The sequence below is a fragment of the Platichthys flesus genome, chromosome 7, assembly GCF_949316205.1.
Source record: "Platichthys flesus chromosome 7, fPlaFle2.1, whole genome shotgun sequence".
NCBI classification, from domain to species: Eukaryota; Metazoa; Chordata; class Actinopteri; order Pleuronectiformes; family Pleuronectidae; genus Platichthys; species Platichthys flesus.
This window is the reverse complement of record NC_084951.1, coordinates 11,748,752-11,769,149: the sequence shown is the minus strand read 5'-3', so window position 1 is coordinate 11,769,149 and position 20,398 is coordinate 11,748,752. Positions and strand designations below refer to the sequence as shown.

General features: G+C 43.4%; 2 protein-coding genes across 3 annotated transcripts; one reads left to right on the top strand and one right to left on the bottom strand.

Moving 5' to 3' along the window:
* The first annotated feature begins 359 nt into the window (after positions 1-359).
* Positions 360-13,836, top strand: arhgef16 (Rho guanine nucleotide exchange factor (GEF) 16). The gene is made up of 15 exons (XM_062391336.1): positions 360-507; positions 1,300-1,944; positions 2,323-2,374; positions 3,077-3,240; positions 3,712-3,768; positions 5,787-5,947; positions 7,570-7,722; positions 7,810-7,939; positions 8,512-8,586; positions 8,675-8,767; positions 8,923-9,074; positions 10,843-11,025; positions 11,402-11,472; positions 12,722-12,823; positions 12,946-13,836. Exons 2-15 carry the CDS (start codon positions 1,372-1,374, stop codon positions 13,083-13,085), a joined length of 2,106 nt encoding a protein of 701 aa, XP_062247320.1. The 5' UTR covers positions 360-507; positions 1,300-1,371; the 3' UTR covers positions 13,086-13,836.
* A 174-nt stretch (positions 13,837-14,010) lies between these two features.
* Positions 14,011-19,245, bottom strand: ybx1 (Y box binding protein 1). Of its 2 annotated transcripts, none has more exons than XM_062391338.1 (8): positions 18,973-19,245; positions 16,606-16,669; positions 16,346-16,379; positions 16,171-16,260; positions 15,762-16,043; positions 15,307-15,392; positions 14,758-15,044; positions 14,011-14,351 (listed from the first exon to the last, which is right to left on the bottom strand). In XM_062391338.1, exons 1-7 carry the CDS (start codon positions 19,082-19,084, stop codon positions 14,804-14,806), a joined length of 909 nt encoding a protein of 302 aa, XP_062247322.1. In that variant the 5' UTR covers positions 19,085-19,245; the 3' UTR covers positions 14,011-14,351; positions 14,758-14,803. The 2 variants fall into 2 exon arrangements, with proteins under 2 accessions (XP_062247322.1, XP_062247321.1); XM_062391337.1 differs by having other exon boundaries at positions 15,762-16,053; positions 16,172-16,260.
* Between the last annotated feature and the right edge of the window lie 1,153 nt (positions 19,246-20,398).

Genomic DNA, 20,398 nt, shown 5'->3' with positions numbered 1-20,398 from the left:
GAAAGGTAGAAATGCAGTGCGATATGTATGAATATATATATATATATAGAGAGAGAGAGAAAGCGAGATGGTGATATAGGTATACATATAATCGTCATTTTGCAGAAGGTTCCTGTGCACAGGTAAATCAGTGCATTCGATTTAAAGCTTGGGGTAAGTTCTAAGTGCATTAACCAGACTTGTGGGGGGGATCCAGTCACAGTCACATGTGGCTGATACATCCAAGTATGAAGCCGCTTCCTCCCTGCATGTGTCTCTCCATATGGAGAAATTGCCCCCCCTCTCTTCCATGATTGATTGACACTCACCTGTAGTGACGTAGGCAGCTTAATGGGCGCGTGCGGGCCGAGGAGGAGGAAGTGGGAGAGTGAAGAAGGAGAGTGTGACAGAAGGAGAGGGAGAGTAGAGGAGGACTGGATCTGCTCGTACCTCTGCTCCGCTTCCAATCAGCGCCCCGCGGAGTCTGAACCGAACCACGGGCCTGGACCAGCCGCTCACCTCGCCCAGGTAGGACAGATGTTCCCCAGCGGCGGCGCCTCGGTGTCGCCCTGTCCCCTCGCTGTTATGAACCGTGGGAATGTGAGAGCGAGGCAGACATTTTTTTCTTCCTCTCCCTCCCTAATCCGTCTTTGGAAGTTTCAGAATGCGACAGAACAGAAGGAGAAGAAGAAAAAAACAACCATGTTTCTGTCGCTGCGTAATTTCATTTCAAACTCATTTCTCACTGTGAAATATACATGTTACTTCACAGGCCCAACTGGGACTGTTCATAATGGTTTGGGCTGTATAATAACACAGTGTACTGGAGTATTTCTGCACTTGACCTTATAAATGCTCTGTGTTTTATATAGTATAGAAACTGTTGTAGTCCAGGTGACCACTCAAAGCTCTTTACAGTCTCTCACACACACACTCACACACACACACACACACGTTCTCACTGCGCATCTATGTGCATTCTTTGCATAGTAACAGACAAATGTGGGACTTGTTTTTGTGGTGCATATATTTGTTGGATCAGGTCTTTGTGTTTGTGTGTGTGCAGTGTAGAGAGACTAGTGAGTCACGGGTTGAGTTCCTTGGTTTGAGTTTGAGGACAGTCACAGCTGACTGCTCTGTCCTGACTGGATGTGTGAGCAGGGATCATGGGATAGGCTCTGGGAGCCCCTCTGCAGGTCACCGGTGATATTTGAAGGCTGTCCCTGTTTCCCCTTATCTCCATTTGAGCTGCTAGTTCATATATGTTGTCTAAGTGTACGTCTCTTCATTACTCTTGTCGTTTTTCCCCCTCGTCCTCAGACTCCTCCGATGCTGTTGGAGGTGCTGAAGTGATCACTAGACACTGGGCCGAGGTCAGGGCACGAGGACGCCATGTCCCACAGCCAGTCAGGCGGTGGCATGGGCGACCATGCCCCTCTGATTCTGGAGAGCACCTTCTCCACAGAACTGCATATATCTGAGCCGGGCGATGAGTGCTTCCAGCCACAAAACCCCCCCACACCCACGTTTGAAATATCCCCGCCCGAGGAAGATGAAGTCGACAGGCTGGTGGAGCCTCAGCCCGTGGTTCTGAGCACCCAAAGTCCAGCCGCGCTGAAGGTCGGCACCAAACAGCTCATCCCCAAGAAATTAGCCATGGCCGGCCGATCTAAAATCCGCCACCACACCACTGTGGTTACATTCCCCGTGGGACTGGAGCACTCCACCAAAGAGACCCGCAGCCGACACTCCACCCAGGGGACAGATGTGTCCTGGGAGGATTATGACAGCGATGGAGATGGTTTATCTTTGAGGAGGAACCGCAGGAACAAGTCGTACAGAGCGGCTGTGACCAGCCTGGACATCGAAGCCATCGCCTCAGGACAAGGAGATGAAGCCGCACTGAAACCTGTCAGCGAGAACAGAGCACCCAGTCCTGGTCCCGCTCGCAGCCCTGGACGCAAGGTGAGCATGCTGGAGCTCAAAGCGCAGCTTTGTACTCTGTCCATTTACCACAGAGTCATTGTAATTTAAATCGTATTTGATATGCAGTTGGCTGAATAAACATACGATACACAGACTTTTTGGTCCATTAATCTTTATGGATATGGATATTGTAAATACTCTGTATTCTGGCTCAGAAACATAGTCTATATTTGAGACATAGAGAGTAGGGCAACTGTTTCCAGTCTTCCAGACCAGTATAAATGTTTTTTTACATGTGATTATGACTACAAATTTGATTGAGAGAAAGAAGCAGTGTGGAAGAAAGAATCAGATGTTGGGAGAAAAACTGATTCACAGTTCCAGTGAGTGATAAACTCCCTGCTGTCTCCCCTCTAGAGAACCCTGGGGAGAAAGAGGAACCAGAAACAACGTGGATCCTTCAAAGATGGTATGTTCACTAATGTGTCAATCTGTCCACTGCACTAAATTTAACTCCATCCCTACAAATAGCTGGGAAATTTTTTGATATGTGGATGCCCTGATCTCCGTGTCAAAGCCAGAAGAGATCCCTTAAGGCAACAGTAGAGGACGGAGCAGGAAATGATTCTCTCTGAATACTCCCAGCATGCTGAGAGTCTGTGCAGCGCTAAAGGGAAATATTTGTTGTGTACTCTCAGACACTGGCACTTCTTTGTAAGGCAGATTTTCAGTTGTATCTAAGTTGACCTGAGTTTTAATTTCAGATTTGATCAGTTGCATGTATTGACAACTGTCCAAGAACTGTGTTAATTTATTTAGTAAAATGAAGTTAACACTGATATTTCTGATCTGAGGAATGTTTCCATCTGTTCTCAAAAATGTGGAAGCAAAGCTGGTCATCTTAGAAAAAAATGTAATTTATTTAAATCTTTCTTTTGAGCTTTCAACAACTTCTCATTTTGTTAGCAAAAACTATGAATTTAGGTCTATCTCACCTATAGTTCTTGGAGTGGCTCATTTTATTATGAGAGACGTACGTCAGTTTATAAACAAGAAACTTTCATCCTTCCCACTCTTGCATTTTAAGAATGAGTATGAAAATTGGCTGCGTGATGGTAAAGTCATGTGAATCCTTCTCACACTAACTGCTGTTTGTTGATGCCAACCTCAGCTACGCCGCAGCTCTACCAGGAGATCCGTGAGCGGGGGCTGCACTCCACCAGCCAGGATGAGATGTTGGATGACTTTGTGGTGGTGGAGCCCCCTGTCGAGGACCAGGGCATCGTGGTGAAGAGCTACAGGCCGGCACATCTCACCTGGAGCCAGCTACCACAGGTAGAACGCTTACTGTGCCGTCATAAGCAAAAATCTGGTTAGAATATTTTCTTGAAGATTGCCTTTCACAAAGAAAGAACGCAGCAGGGGATTGCCCGGTTCAGATGTGTTCACAACCACAGGAAAATGTCCGGGACATTCAGGAGCGGGATGGCGCCTGGGCAGAGCGAGCAGGAGGGAGAACATGACGTATTGAGTCCACTGTAAAAACCAGGTGTTTTTGTTCCGAGCACATCGGCGCTGGTGTCGGCCCATGTCACCAAAAGCTAAATCTCCTGATATCAGGCTGGACAAACTTATAGTACAACTGCATTTACTCCCGTGCTACATGACCCTGTGTGAGAATGTTGCCTATGTTTGCTTCAGAACATCCACCGAGCCTATCTGACAAATCAATCTGACAGGCTGGAGACATTTTTCAAATCCTTTTCACTCTATAATGTTGTTTTCCTTTTTCAATCTTTTACAAAGGTGAAGGACACAGGTATCCTGACACTGATCTCAGCCCAGGAGAGAAAGAGACAGGAGGTAAGTGAGTGTGTGTGTTTGTGTATGTGTGTGCGCATGTCTATCTATAGTTATGAGGGTCAATTTAGGCTGTTTGAGGGTTGGGAATAGTTTGAGAGTTAGAATTAGGCTTGGGTTAGGGTTAGGCATTTAGTTGTGATAGTTAGGGGTTAGGGTAAGGGGCTAGGGAAATACATTATGCCAATGAGTGTCCTTTAATTTGTAATTAGGAAATATCTTCAAAATTGGTACAAACTTTTAGTTGGACTCAAAGATGAATTGATCAGATTTCAGTGTCCAAAGGTCAAAGGTAATTGTGACCTTATATGAATCTGGGAAACTGCACTGGTTGCTTGAGGCAACTCTGATTCAGTGATGAATTAAGTGAGTGAAACCACAATGGCTCCTTTCTGCACCCACATCCAGCAGACACACAGAGAGGCACTGATACCAACCTCCATGGACAATATGTGGTTCAACAATAAGACGTGTTGCATTTTGAGTTAGGTGCATTAGCATGGTCACGACATTTTGACTAAAGAAATGTGCCCTTAGAGAAAAAAAAGCTTTTCACTAAACAAATATGTATTCAGATATGTATTCTCCATCATGTGATGTGACAAGTAAGGTCAGAAAAGGATATCATGCCTACTTCAAAAATGGCTTTCTTCTGAAAACCCAAGCTTGTATAGATTGCGAAATAATTCGGATTTCATGGTAGGAATTATGTCATCATGAAATTACTATTAAGTTAGAGCATGAAATCCATTGGTGGGATGTAACAAAATACATTTAGTTAAATACTGTCCCTACTTTCTCACGTGTCTGTACGTACTTATTTACTTAAGATTTAGTCTTTGGTACTTTTCACATTTACTCCAGCGAGTCTTCTGAGGAACTAAAGCGACTCACTGAGCAGGAACAGAAGTAGATTGGGGGAAGGTCGGTGTGACAGCAAAGCCAGTTTCATTACAAAACTGATCTCCTGAACATCACAGCCTGATACCATCTACACAGTGTAATGGTATCTAGGGGTGGATTTTCCCTTTTGTCATTTCTCCGCATGTCTTGTGTCAACAGCCAAGGTTCACCCTGTGTGCACTACAGGCCCTGAATAAAGCCACACCCTGCCAGTGTAATCACAACCCGGCTCCACTCCTGAGCAGCTGCTTGTGTTGCTCTCATGTACCTGGGTCCAGAGTCGTAGAGCTCCACTAATGTCACGCTCACAGGGATATGACAGCCTGTGTGTGAAGGTTGGGGAAGTAAGGTTGGGAACACTGCTCTGCTACTGAACATGCCATAATATCAGGGAACAGTGGAAAAGCTCCTCAAACAAAACAAACCATTTACTCAAATTCTGAGCTGTTATAGCGTGAAACGTTCATGTAGGTCTGAGATTTTCAGTGTTCTCCATTTAGTCCAGCCACTGCCCTTCTGTCCTTTGTGAGCCACTCCTGCCTCACAGGAGTGTGGGGGATAGGCTGTCACCACCTGGTTGCTCACCTCAGACCCTGACCACAAACAGCACAGGTTAAGTATCCCCTCATTACAAAATATGTATAGTGTCATACAGGAAGAAGTTCTGCACCTTAATCACTGCTGAGTAATCGCACGTGTCATCTATTTCTGCAACTCTGTTTATGTCTGCTGGTAGATCTCAGTGCGTACAGATTACGTTCCTGTGGACTTTAAAATCAGACTTCATAAGTTTAGTACCTATATTCCACATGTGAGGAGAGCAGAGATTCAGATTTCTTCATCTACAGCAGCCTCAATAGACCAGAATGCACTGCAGCTGCGTGTTAATGTCAGGGACTTGTCTGATGCGGATTGTTGATTTCCTTTTTTTTTTTTTTTCTAAAGGAGTTTGGGTAAATGTAGGAAGTGGAAGGAAAACTAATTCAAGAGAAAGTCAATTTAAAACGACATGACCTCATAACATAAAGTTAACTAAAGGTTAGAGTTGAAATAAACGTACAAATGTTGCATATCTGAAAGGTTCCTCACGCACGCTCATTTGTGTGGTCACTTTACAGGCCATCTTCGAGATAATCACATCGGAGTATTCGTACCTGCACAGCCTGGGCATCCTGGTCAGTCACTTCAAGGAGAGCGAAGCCCTGAGGAAAACCATGACGACCACGGAGCACCATCACCTCTTCTCCAACATCTCTGTCATCCAAAAAATCAGCAAACGGTGGGCTGCACATTCTTACAGCCTTACTCGTGTATGTGTGTGTGTGTTTGAGGCTAATGGAAAAATAGCCTAGGGGGATGTTGTAAAAACAGGATCCGATAATGCTATCTGTGTGAATCGGTGCATGAGAATTATGCTTTACCTGCAGACATTCTCTACTTTAACTCGCAGATTTTAAACAGAGCTGCATTTTACTGTGAAGGAACGGGAAATGCATCACATTCCCACTGGGTTGTGGTTTCAAGTAGAAAATGGGTCGATGTAAAGTTTCAGGTGGAATATTTGCCTTTAGCATGTCTCCAGTATCCTGTTGGTTCCATGGACGTGTTAAAACATGCGAGTCAAACAGGTTGTGCTGCTGCTCTGAGTGGTATTCCTGGCTTTAAGGTGATAATTTGTGTGAGAGACACCTTTGTGGCTCTGCATTGCTGGCGACTTTATTTTGAATGGAAGTAGATACAGTTGCAGCAGCAGGAGAAGACTCGTCTGTCCGTCTTTGTTCCTTTTGTCGACTGTTTCACAGTAAAACAGGATCTGCAGTATCTCCTGTGCCAAATGTCTGTCTAACAGTGTATATGTTTTGTATGTGTGTCCTGTCTCTCCTGTCTCTGGGTAGGGCTGTTGTTTCTAGGTATCCTTTAACACTTTTTTTTCTTCTCACTTTGTACGGGTATCTCAGTAAACAACACTTTAAACAGGGACACGCTCATGTTATTGGGCTAAGAAACTCTTATTTGTTCATCCATCATGCAAATTTAATAATTTGTATAGATAATGTATACAATTTATACAAATGTATGTATTTTAAATTAGAATGGCTGAGTATTGGAGCCATATTTCAAGAATATTTTAATATTTTTAAGAAGGTTGTATTTGAGAAGAAAGTCATAATATTACAAGTCTACACTTTTTTTATACAATTTTCTTCACATAATGTTCCAAATTTATTCTTATAATATTATGACCTTATTCTTGTAATATAACCCTAATCTTGCAATATAACAACTTTATTCATTCTATTACAACTTTATGACTGTAGTATTACAACTTTATCCTTGGAAATATTCAACTTTACGCAATGAATAAGCAATATATTGATATATATATTGAACTTTTATTGTATTGATATTGATTCTATTATATTACAATAATGATTGTTATTGTTTAATTGCCCAGTTCTGTGATTAATGTTTACAGATGCTCCATTTAGTTTATAGTGAAACTCAACATGTGCAGTCGAGTGAGTAAAGAGCTGCGTTAGCCACAGGAGCACATTGTTTTTTAAATGTTTTTTTTTTTTTTAAACTGCATTACAAGCTGCTGTCCCTACAGCTCAGAACCAAACACTAAATGCTTATGTGATCAACATGGATTGGACAAAGGCAAAACTGCATAAAAGCTTCTAGCAAAATTGGATCGTCATGACTGACTTGATATATCCCTAAGTTTATATCAGTGATAAATTCTGCTGTGCATTGCTCTTGCCAATGTTCTGTAATACCTTCCACTCTCCTCACACACTTCTGTGTATCCTGCTCTAGTAATTAGTCTGTGGGAGGAAAACCAGTGTCCTCTCACTTCTTCACCAGCCTCCCCCTCTGTGTCTCTTTCTACCTTTTCAGGTTTTTCGAGGACCTGGAGCGGCGTCACTATGACAACCCAGTGATTCGGGACATCAGCGATATCGTTCAAAACCACGCCGCCCACCACTTCGAGCCCTACATCGTCTACTGCTCCAACGAGACCTTCCAGCAGAGGACGCTGCAGAAGCTGCTGTGGGTAGCAGAGGGAACTGTAACGTGCCGTTGTGTTTCTGCAGTAGCGCGACGAGCTAAACTTCTCCTCGTCTTTGTGTCCCTCAGGACGAGCAACGCTGCGTTCAAGGAGACACTGAAGCAGATCGAGGGGAGCAGTGAGTGCGGAGGCCTCCCCATGATCTCGTTCCTCATCCTTCCCATGCAGCGAGTAACCAGACTGCCACTGCTGCAGGATGTGGGTTCAACCTTTCCTGTTACACACAAACGTGAAGCCATTCGTTTTCACAGCAGGAGGATCCCTGGAGAGTCATTACATTTCGACTTGGGTTACATCCATATAAACAACATTTTCGATCCCTGTCGACACAAGTGTTTTGGCTCTGCATCAGTTTTGCTACCTGTCCGTACTAACATGCCTGAAAATGCATCATGTGACCACTCATGTACACTTGGGGCGTTAGGGGGCCACGTGATAGACAAATCAACAAAGTTATGTCATGACCAAAAATATTTTTCCCAAAGTGTTTATAGTTAATAGATTTTTATGCCATAATGGTCATTTTACACCCATCTATATATTGTCAATACTGCTTGTCACTGTCATTGAAATATCCATTTATGTTATTTAGTTATTTATTAAGTCGTAAAAAGATGTACCCACTAAAATCAAAATGCATTTATACTTATGTTTCATGTGCGGATATACACACAACTACAAGTTTTCATGTACAGAATATGCGTGTACCATATACAGTACTAAAGTCTTCACAAGTTTATTACATAAATAATATTGTTTTCGCCTCATAGACAATCTGCCAGAAAACTCCAGACAAGACCGCAGAGTACTTCGCTGCCGTTTGGTCGTTGCACGCCATCAGCAAGGTAAAGATACGGAGACCAGCCTGGCTGAGAATCTCCAACTCATCGGAGGCCACATGAGGTTAAATTGTGTTGTGATGACTCTTAACAGTTGGTCAGCAGCTGCAATGATGGCGCGAGGCGGATGGAGAGGACCGAGCAGATGTACACCATCCAGAAACAGATGGACTTTGGGAAAATCAAGGTCAGAGCGAACCCCGCGTTTCTGCACAACTAACCTCAACACAACAGCTTTGACTCGATGGATGAATTGTTGGTTAAAGTTGCCGATAGGAAAAGCAGGGATCATAATGAGGCGTGGTCCGGTTTGCTGACCTGATAAATCTTGTGTCCTCACAGCCTTTTCCTCTGGTGTCCTCATCGCGGTGGCTGAAGAAGCGTGGCGAGCTGGCCGTCTGCACCGAGGAGCTCAGCATCTGGAGGGCTTTCAGCAACAGGAGCAACTACCTGTTCCTCTTCAATGACGTGCTGATCATTACCAAGAAGAAGAGGTCAGTGGGTCTAAAACACACACTGTTCATTTTGAATGTGACACTTAGATAATTGTTTTTGGGAAAAGTGGTTTTAAAGAAACGAAACTCAAAACTGGTAGATTTTCATACTATGTCACAAAAATGTCACCGGGGTCTCAAAGTATTCAGATCGCTTAAGGTTTTGTCTGCCTTCTGTAATATAGAGTACTCAGACATTAGAAACTAGAATGTCACTCAGAGTGTTAACCTCAGCCAAGGACCAACGCGCCCCTTATGGATCCACATTTAAATTCACTAGTTCCTGATATGTATTTGGATCTTCATCAAATTACTCAAACTCCTCGCAACATTTCTTCTTTTTTATCATGATCCATTTACTTTCCTCTGAGAGATCTATGGAAATGTTGTCAAACACCCAATCTCACAATGTTAACGAAAGAAGTAAACAAATCCTGGATCTGCCTGCTGATATGGATGTGCACCAAATTAAAATGAGGTCTTCCTCATGTCATGCCCCACGGCTCCACAAGCTTTCTTGGAAATCAGTTGGATTGTTGTGTAATCCTGCTAACAGACAAACGCAGACACCTATTTTACAGTGACAAATTAGAATCAAGCCAGGTAGTTTGATTGTAGTGTTAGTTGTTATTGTTGAACCTTGAGGCTTCTGTCACTGAACAAATCCCTTATTGGAATGAAATAAAACATAATTGGGGGTCTATGAGAGGAGATGCACCCAAGCAACTTGCGAAGCATTTCATGAACATTGCCGTTCTCTCCTGACTGCAAGAAGGTCCTGCTGCTGGCAGGGAGCATGAGAAACAAAGAGCAGACAGGAGCGGGAGAGGAAGGGGACAGAGTGCATACTTGAGATTCTTCAATCTTGCATTCGACATGTCAGCTCGACTGGACTCCAGCTTTTCTGTTTTGAGTTAAGGAGGAACCAAACAATGTGAGCTCAGAAGACTGAGCCACAACACTGGAGTCATTCTGAGTCATTCCTCAAGTGATAATATGCAGTACATGCTTTTAGCAGATAGAGCAAAGAAAGCTCTTTTCCCTGACAGTTTGTTTGGTTTTAGGGACACATGTTTATATATATATAGGGGCAAAAAGGCTCATTTAAGTTGCTTTGTTTCTGTGAATATCTATGATTGAGTCATCAAGAGGTAGCTTCAGGAGCTGTGTACATAGGCAACTTGACTTGCTTGTGTTGGCTTTGTACACAACTCTTGAAGATAGCTCTGTGAATGCTCATTAAAGATGGACGACACGTCTCCTCATCCTCCCACTATCCAGAAATGGACCTTAAATCCTGGATTCAAATGCTGCCATCTTGTACATTTAGACCCAGATTCTGCACAGTAGTGATCTTGGGAGGGAGCTGCAGCATTTAGCTGTCACCGATTCACATGCTCAACCAATCCCGTGTCAGTCTCAGCGGCCAATCATGACGTTTGACCTCATTGTTATATCGTCAAATAACTCATTCAAACCTAACTTAGCTGAAAAAATTAAAATGTTGACACACATCAGTGTGATGATGACTACCTTAAATGGCCGAAAATGTATTTAAAGTGTTGAGTAGTTTTTAATTTTGTCCATATCCTGTTTGCTAACATGGAGGCAGGATTTATGACCTATACTGCAGCCAGCCACCAGTGGGCGATAGAGAAACTTTGGCTTAGCAGCAGTCAATTGTCTCTTTACATGCTGTCTATGGTGGCAGCCAGAGGATAAGATTTGTCTGGGAAAAAATAAACTCAAAATCTGATTGTATCTCCAGCGAGGAGAGCTTTGTGGTGATGGACTACGCCACTCTGGAGAATGTGGAGGTGGAGGTCGTAGAGGAAGCGGAGGGACGGATGTCTCCACCAGCGAAGAACAGCCACCATCTGTCTTTCAAACTGCTGATGAGCAGGAACAGCGAGGGGAGATCGGAGCACGTCTCCCTGATGGCCGAGTCCAGGTACTGCTGCTCTCATCCCCCAACGTTCAGTTAGTATTGTTCAAGAAGGAATTATAGGATGATGTTGGACCCTGTTTCACACTTGTATAGCATATATATATATATATATTTAAGCATATATATATATATATATATCTGTATGTTGATAGTTACTGTTCAGGCATCCTCTAGGAAACTTTGTAGTCCAGTCCCTTACATGATTGGAAGCTGATATCTTGTGTCAGACTCCCTCTGCTGACAGAAGTCTGAACACCAACCTAAGACTCTCCAATGCATTTAGTCCATTCATAAGAAGCAGAGGTTTTTATCCTCTCACGTGCACAGTGGACGGCACAGGGTTGTGCTCACCGCTTCTTTTTTTGTCTCTGTTACTCAGGGTGGACCGTGCACGTTGGATAGTTGCTCTCACAGAGCACAAGCAGGCAGGTGTTGTCACTTCTAGAGATGGTAGGTCAGCACGCTGTCTGCATGTGTTCACGTATTTCATTTATTGATGAATTATACATTTTAAATAACTAAATTTCCCCTTTCAGTGTGTATGTATCTTCTGGGATGATGTTTGTTCTCTTACCTCATGTGGTAATAATTTATTTGTCATGTAAGCCTTCATTGTGTTGCACAGAAAACAGATGGTTTAAGTCTGTAACTGTTTAACATGCAATCTTGTTCACGGGCACTCAGGCACACAATTTTGCAGTTAAAGTTAAAATAGGAAAAAGAGCCCAGTACAAAATAAAAATAACTTCAAGTGTTAAATGACTTTTACAAAAAGATCCTGGTAAAAAAGGTATTTCACTTGCAGCTAGTACACCGTTTCAGGAGACTCTACCCATGGAGCAGTCTCTCAGAATGCAGCCCTCAGTGTCCAACTTGTCCACAGGCCAAAGAAGACGAAAACACACAATATTTTAAGAAGTAAACTAAATATTTTCCTCTGAGTGCACTCTCATGATGCTCCCTGTTATATTTAAAGAAAAAAACATCTGACTGGCAGCACTCAGACCTTGGTAAGACCTGTTATAAACCCCAATACTGAGGATTAGATCACAAGTGGTCAGCGTTAAGTTCAGGTCTGATCGCACCTGGATTCTTGAGACCACATTCCGAGGGGGTCTGGTACACGCACATGGCCAGGATCTTCCCACTGTGTGAGCAACTGTTTTTTTACTTCACAGCGTCATTTAGTGGATTTGTTTGTGGCCATCGCCACCCCTGACCACGACATCATGACTGATGCTTTTCATGTTAATTTGCATGTACAGTGGGGAAATGAGATCCAAGAGGTCACAGGATGTATTTCAATATGTATGAACACGTAGTTAGCACTGACCACGTGATAGGATCTCTCAGGACGGATGTTATTACCAGGTCTGAACATTGTCAGTGGCCGTGTTCTTAACAGCTATTGTTTTAGTGTGGCTCCCTTGTTTCTGACGTGCATATCAAAGGGTGTGTCTTTCCAGGGAAAATGACACATCCCAGGAAGTGTTGCAGCGGGCTGCAGATATTCAGCAGTGCAGCAAAGGATGTGTTTTTACACGACAACAGGGTTCATGACTCTTTATCAAAAACCAGATTGGAAGTTCTGAAAACAGAAACTAAATCCTGGAGAAATATATTCATATGTAAAAAAAAGTTACCATAAGCACCATTAAAGCTGTTTCTCACCAAATAGCATTATGGGAATGTGTTTCAGGTCTGCCACAGTACGAGGCCACTAAAGCCTACATGCCGAGGGAGCTGGATGAGCTGGGGCTGAAGCAGGCGGAGCTTGTTATCGTCCGGCAGAAAGAAGAAGGTGAGGCCTTGGTTGTCAGTCTGCAATTCAATGTAAAATCAGGATCTTCCCGCTCAGTCAATGTCCTTTCTTCTACAACTTATGTTTATAATAAATAATCATAAATTGTCTGCTCCTCCCAGGCTTTTGCTATGGGGAGAGAATGCGAGACGGCGAGAGAGGCTGGTTTCCAGCGAGCTGTGCCACCGAGATCACCGACCCGACCGCCATGGAGAACAACGTGCAACGCATGAAGCGACTCCGCAAAGAGACCAACGTTTGAATGACTGTCATCGACACTGATAATTGTATCAGGATGTAGAGGGAGAAAGAAAACCCACCTTCCTGTAGATTTGGGATTCTCACCATGTTCAGTTTTTGATGTCTGCATAGCAGATGAATTAAATTGGACACAGGGATCATATGAACTAGTGTTAGTGGTTCAGAATTCCTTTATCAACAGACTGAATTGCATTTCCTGGGATTTATAAAGCAGTTTAAATGGCCATTAATCCCTGCCGGGTGCTCCAGTGGTGTGTGTGTGTATATACAACTGAGCCATGAATGTTTTAAGCTGGAGTCCAGACAGCATCGAGTTTCATGTTTCCCTTATCTGGTAGACTTTTCAAACAATCTTAAAACATGACCACCGTGTTGAATCTCAACAGAAAGTATTTCTGGTTAGCTGTTTTTATTCACCCATACTTTGTCCGGTTAATATATCAGAAACGTGCAGGATTTAAGTGGCCAACCGGATATTTTGCTCCACAATAACCCTTTAACATCTTTGTTGGAGAATAACTTAATATATAATATACAGCCAGTAGTAAACAATTCCTCAGATGTGACCTCTGGGTTTTATTTCAAATCTAGGATCATTGTGAGTGTGTCCGCATACAGTATAGTATGAGAAGCTACTTGCTAAACATCAGCCAAGTTTTAATTGTTTAAATTTCTGTGCATCACATTGTTTAAATTGATCAAATTCGTGAATTTCTTTATTACCCAAGTTTTAATAAATGTTTTAAAATACAGCTGACTGGACTGTTGTTGCATTTGGTTGAAAAATAACATTTACTGCACCCTAAAAAGGTTTTATCCAAATATATGAATTTCTTTTTAACAACTCAATTTACTAGTCTACTCTGTAAATGAACAAACATGTGGTTTGTGCCTATGTAAAAGAAAAGTCACAACTAGAGTCAGTGTTCCTGGTTTCTGGACTTTTATTTGAGCTTGCATTTTGTTAAAATGTTTGAATACATAAAAAGTTATTTAAAAATGTCAAACTGACCAGATATCAAATTCCATTTTTTTCTTTAAAAACCATTTGGTGTAAAAACTTAGGACACATTTAGAAAAACATTTGCTGTTTCCCAAAAACGTTTTGTAGCTGTCACATAAAAATAATGAAAAAAAAACGAGTCTGCATAGATTCTGCAGGCAATCGGTGGTAATCTGGTCAAATGCATGGTGCAAGCTTGTGACGTTCGTCAAGTCAAATCTTTATTGCTCAGATCTTGTTTGATGTTTCTTGTTGACAAAAAAACTGTAAAAGAAGAAAACGGGTACGTTAGTCTGGAATTTTCACTTGACTTTCAAATCAATTCAGTTACATCATCTTGTTGGGATAAGTTGCTTATATGTGCATCATCAACCGATAGAAAAGAAATCGAAAGCTATTCCTCATTTAGAAATGAGACAATGGCGAGTAGGCTTTATGGTGCCAGACATTACCTTTATCAAATATGAAGCCAAAATACTACAAATGACACACTTGAAAGTCTTACAAAAAAGAAAAACATGTAATTACCGAAATTTTATGTTTTACTATTCCCAGTATCCATCGTCTGTATCCTTTACTGTCAGCTCCAGATCAAGAATGTACAATACTAATGTTATGTAAGCAAAGCTAATGGACGCAAAGTTCACCCGTTAAGAGGCTGTGGACTCACCCGGACGATGGTAAAAGATGGTAGGTGCCGGTGGGCAGTTTGCTTCCTACTCAGCCCCACTCTGCTGGGCCTCGGGAGCGGACGTTTTCTCTGCAGGTGGGTCACCTCCTGCCTTGGCCTCCTTGGGTTCCTCTCCAGGCTTGCCACCACTCTGTGGGCGTCTGCGGCGGTAGTTGAAGTTACGGCGATAGCGACGCTGGCGGGGCTGTTGGTCCTGACCACTCTCACCTTCCCGATTCTCCTTGTCCTCCTCACCGTCCCGCACCGGTCTGGGACGGGGTGGACCCCTGGAGTGAATAAGAAAACAAACATGAAGTACAATGGCAATTGATTAGACGTTTTTTTTAAATTCAATTTTGGATGCACAGCTGCACGTTGAGGTTAGGCTGCAATAAAAGAAGAGCTTTTCTGGGCTAGGCTTAGGTTTCTTTTCAGAAGATAAATTCTATTAAGTGGACGTGAGATTAGAATCCAGAACGCCCAATGTTTTACTCTCCCCTTATTGCAGCCCTGCATCAACAGAGCCAACATGAAACCTTTGGTCCGTACCTTGGTCGGAAGCCTCTGTAGTAGTTCTGCCTCGCTGGTTTGTTGCCCTGGTCTGGTCCGCCCTGGTTTTCGTCACCCTCACCTCCCTGAAAGCAAACATTTCTTAATGACGCACAGTTTTATCTTGAGTCTTTTCTCAGGCCAACAGATGTATGGAACTTAAAGTTGTGTAGTTCGAAATGAAAACAGCCAGGCCGCAATTTTAGCTAAGGGGCTTATTTGTGGAAAATTGCTAAAATATTGGCAGACCCCGGATACACCAAGATTAATTGTTCTAAACCATGTGAGCTTATAAAGGACAATGTTCCGAGTCAACTATGACATCAATATATCGAGAGTCACGACTTTGTTACAGGATAGCTGGGTGCCTGCTTCAGGATGGTAGCCTGTGCCTGCGTACCTCAGTCATCTCACCGCATATTGGTTGGTATAAGGGGACCCTAGCGTCTACGTACAAAGTATGGTGGGTAGCGCCGTCTGCCTGGGTAAGCGGGTCTGCGCTGCTGTGGCTGAGTTTCTCCTTCTGGGGCGCTGTCTCCCCCGTCTCTGCTGCCTTTGTCACGACCACCGCTGCTGGGCTCACCCTCTCCATCACTCTGGTAGTTCTCTGGGTAGTCTCCAGGACGGGGAGGGCCCCTCCTTCTGGGATAGCGCCTATAGCGGTTCCTGTCTGCGGCATACTTACTCCCCTGGACTGCAACGCCCCCTGGGCCGGTGACATTTGCTGCCTCGGCTCCCTGTGCAGACAGGATTTTTCAAAGACATGTTATCAGTTAAATTAAGGAGCTGCAGAATAACCCATGAGATGCATTTTTTGAGAATGCAGATGAAAAGCTTGCACTCAGTCACCAGAGCATTATTTACCTTCTCTCCCTCAACTACATCAAACTCCACAATTTCTCCATCTCCAACACTGCGAAGGTATTTCCTTGGGTTGTTCTTTTTGATGGCAGTCTGAAAACATTGAGAGTTCAGAGGTGAGATTTTATAACAGATTGTTTGAAGAAAAAAGGGCCAGACGGAAATATATAAAACTTACCTGGTGTACAAAAACGTCCTCCTTTGTATCATTCCTAGAAAGAAACGAAAAAGGTACTCAGTTACATCTAGTTAGTATCCTGCTACACCACATAATGCAGATTGCAACTACAGAATCAGGGTTTATAAACACTGCATGTAACAGTGCTTATCTGTTTAGCTGTGTAAGCAAATCAAATCCATAATAGGATTGGGACTGTTCCTTCCTACACTCACACAGATGATATCAGGGAAACAGGGATGGGGGAGGGGTTCACTTACCTATTGATGAAACCATATCCATTCCTGACGTTGAACCATTTTACTGTACCCAAGACTTTTGTTGCTGCAAAGAGATAAGATAAACCTGAATTATTTGGAAGGTAGATGACAGTCGCTACCTTGCTATAAGATACCACAGTGTATAAATGAAAGCTTCAAACAAGCTGATATTAACATCTGACCCGAGAGATCCGATCACAAGTGACCCGTTAAGTAGACCTGTTTACACATGGCGGTAAAATGCTTCCTGGATGTGTCTCCCGTGAACCATTGTGATCAGATATCACTGCTTCAGTCGACATTCAAATTCACATGTACGTCATTTGCGTTAGTTAAGACCAAACGATGTTGTTTTTAGAGCCGGTTTGATTTACAGATTAGAACGATGTCACTGTTTATGTGTGGGTCGGCACCAGCGAGCAAGACGAGTCAGAAGAGTTTAATTATGAATACTTTATTATGTGGTGATCAGTGTGGATATCGTGGCGGTGGTTTCAAATGTATCATCGATAAAATGAAACTACTGCGGAGGCACAGAGGAGGACTTCTGAGATTTACTTTCACACCGCTAGAAGAATGTCGTCTGACGTGATCGACTCGCTATCGCGTCTGAGTGCGGCCACGCATGTACTTAGAGCTGTCCACTTGTGATTGGATCGCACAGACCACATGTTAATAAAAGCGGGTTTGTACGGGGCCAGTGTTACACGAGGCCTCCACTGGTGAGAAACAGTTGAGGCATCGAATAACGACAGATGATGAAAAACAAACCACGGCCTCAGATAATGTGGAAGTTATATTTAACTCCCAACTGTCGCCCTTTTTATAGATCCTGGTACTCGGGGGTGCCCCGTGCCAGCTGCCCGCGGTGTGGGACCAGTCAAAAGCAACGCAAAGGCCAGTAATATAGACGACATTTTACCCGCATTGTCGGTGGCTGCGCCCTATGGAGCATAGTCCACCGTGGTCACTGACGGCGCTTCAAAGTTCAACCACTACAGACCTACTGCCCCATTTTGAGCCGCACTGCTCATAGCCCAAGAAGCACACGTGGTACGAGTCGCGCCCGGATACGTTAGCAAACGGAGCTCAGCTGGCTGGTTAGCATCCAGCTAACTAGGTCTCAACCATGTGGTTGGATTAGAGCCAGTAAGCGGAAATGACCATAACACCCGAGATGGTGTTTAGGGTGACCCGGGGTATTGTAAATTATTTTAATAAACGTGTCAATGTTCCGTTTTTTTACTGCGGAAAAATACGTAAACTGCGTTATAAACCCGTGGAAGTATTTCGGCGGACATTTTGGGTGGCCCCTTCAGCCATGTAAATAGCTAACATTAGCCCGTTTGGCTAACACGGGTTCGTTAGCCAACGAGCTACATTGGCTTGTTAAGTAGCTAGGCCGCCACGGTAGCCCTTATTTCCCTCAAAAAAATTGTTACACAACCACTCACTGATATATCCTAATGTCTAAATAAACAAGGTTTGCTGGGATAGTTTCACCGCCAGAACCATATGACACCTTTCTTCATATAATTCGACTATTGTTAAGAAAAAAATATATCATCGAGGACCTGGGTTCTCTCGTGTGAACAAAGGGACGAACGGCCGCTAACGTTAGCTTGGGTTCGACGGCAGTAGTAGCCGGTTTAACGAGCAGTGTGTAATAACTAGCTTGGACACTGTTAGTAATGGGCAACCACTGCTGCCGACAGTCGCAGACTTATCGGAGTGTGACACTAACCCCAACTCACAGACGCGGCTCATGCTAACGGCAGAGCACCACTTACAACCGTAGTGCATGCGACGGCCAACCGGCAACATGGGACTCTTAGGCGGATTCTGATCGTCGGCAGGCCGGTGAACAGGAGAAACCACACACTAAATTGAGATGGTTAATTGTTTTACCCAACACAGTCTCTTATCTGAAGTATATTTAGAACACGTTCGACACACGGGTGGTAATTAACAACTAATACGGATTAAAACACACAATTCAACGGCGATAACCTGATCATTTCTACACCTCCTATCTTACCACACGTTATTTGGCAGCGAAGAGAATTTCATTTTACTTTATTACAGATGAAACCTCTAATCGCCACTTTACATTGAACACCAGAGACATCCCACATACCATCTATATTCGTCAGAAACCAAACAGCTCTTCGCTAAATCAACATTTACTTGACTCGTTACTTCCTTACATGCAATGCTAGTTGACGACGATGGCGGATTAGCATTTGTATCCGATTGTTAATTAAACCAGCGGTCGGCTCGTAAACGTGAACCGCCGCATTAGCGCATCCACTGTGTCCCAGCCACGTTAGCCCAGTTAGCTCTCAGGCTAATTTCCCGTAGTCTTACCGATGACCTTCTTATCCGACGTGGAAGCTGCGGCTTCCGGGCTGGATGGTTCCTCCACATCGGCAGCAGGCTCAGGAGGTGCCTGTGGTTGCGTCTCGGCCTCGCTGCTCATGGTTACTACTGGTTGGTAATGGCTTCTGCCGGCGGCGGCTCTCTGCAATGTTCCCGGTGCTAGATGGTAACCTGGGCCGGCGGTGGTGGGGGCTACTGCCTTCGGGCTCTCAGCTTTCCTCTTTCCGCTCCCGTTGCCGATCTAACTGGGCAGAATCAGAAACTGTGCCGGGCGATGTTCTCGCTCGGGGTCCCGCCCAACGACTCTTGGGATTGGCTGGTCCCGTTGACAGCGGTCAAACTTCGGCCCCATTGGTTCAGACAGCTGCTAGTCTCCCACGAGTGACGCGTTTGCTAAATGTGATTGGCTACGGGACAATGTACCTGTCCATCGTCACCACCCCGCAGTGATGTCACAGCCAGACGAGGCAGACAGATCACCGCGACTCTTTGGGAACAGAGTGTCTGCTTGTCTGCAATATGTTATTCTTTTCATTGATTTGAACGAATTTCACTAACATGTAGAAAACAGTACGACTGCAATGATAACACAGGCACAGTTATTTAAAATGGCGTCTAGGTAACCGTCTCAAAACACAACAAAGGACTTACAAACCTATTTTAATGTTTGTAATATCAGGGCAAATCAGGTCCTCGCCTCATTTGACTTGTTGCCGTTTGTCCATTGAGAAGTAAAACAAAAGTGTAATTTCTTAGAATGGTCTCTCGGACCTTGGAATATCATTTTATTTATTGTAATGGGTAAATAAAAGATAAATAGAAGGGTTGTTTGTATGGCTGCTGTCACAAATCAAAAGTATATTGCTGTAGCCATATATATATATATATATATGTCTATATGTATATATATATATACATATATATATATATCACCACGTGCAGCCCAGAAATATATCAAGGGACAAATGATGTAAATTAAGGGACATATACTTTACATCAAAAAAGTATATATATTAAATTGACTGAACTTTATGTTAATGTTTTATTTTATTTATGATCCTGATGCACTGTCACAGTTTTAGTGGTTTTATCTCTCAGACATAAACCATTGAGGCTTTGAGAAGAGGGCTCGTTTGGATGCACTGCAAAGAACATCAAGTTCTCACCAGTCTAGAAAGTCTATTGTCATTATATACAGTCCACTGTCACAAAGAAGAGAACATACAAGTTTGACATTAGACAACACAGATAATTCAATCATTTAACTGATTAGGTGGAAATATTATATTATATCGATAAAGTACGGTTTTCGACAAAGGTCATCTTGGGACACGGCACCCTTTATGAATAATATCTGCAATGTCCCTTCAAACTGTGAAACAGCATATTTCATGACGATTTCTTGAAAGGATTC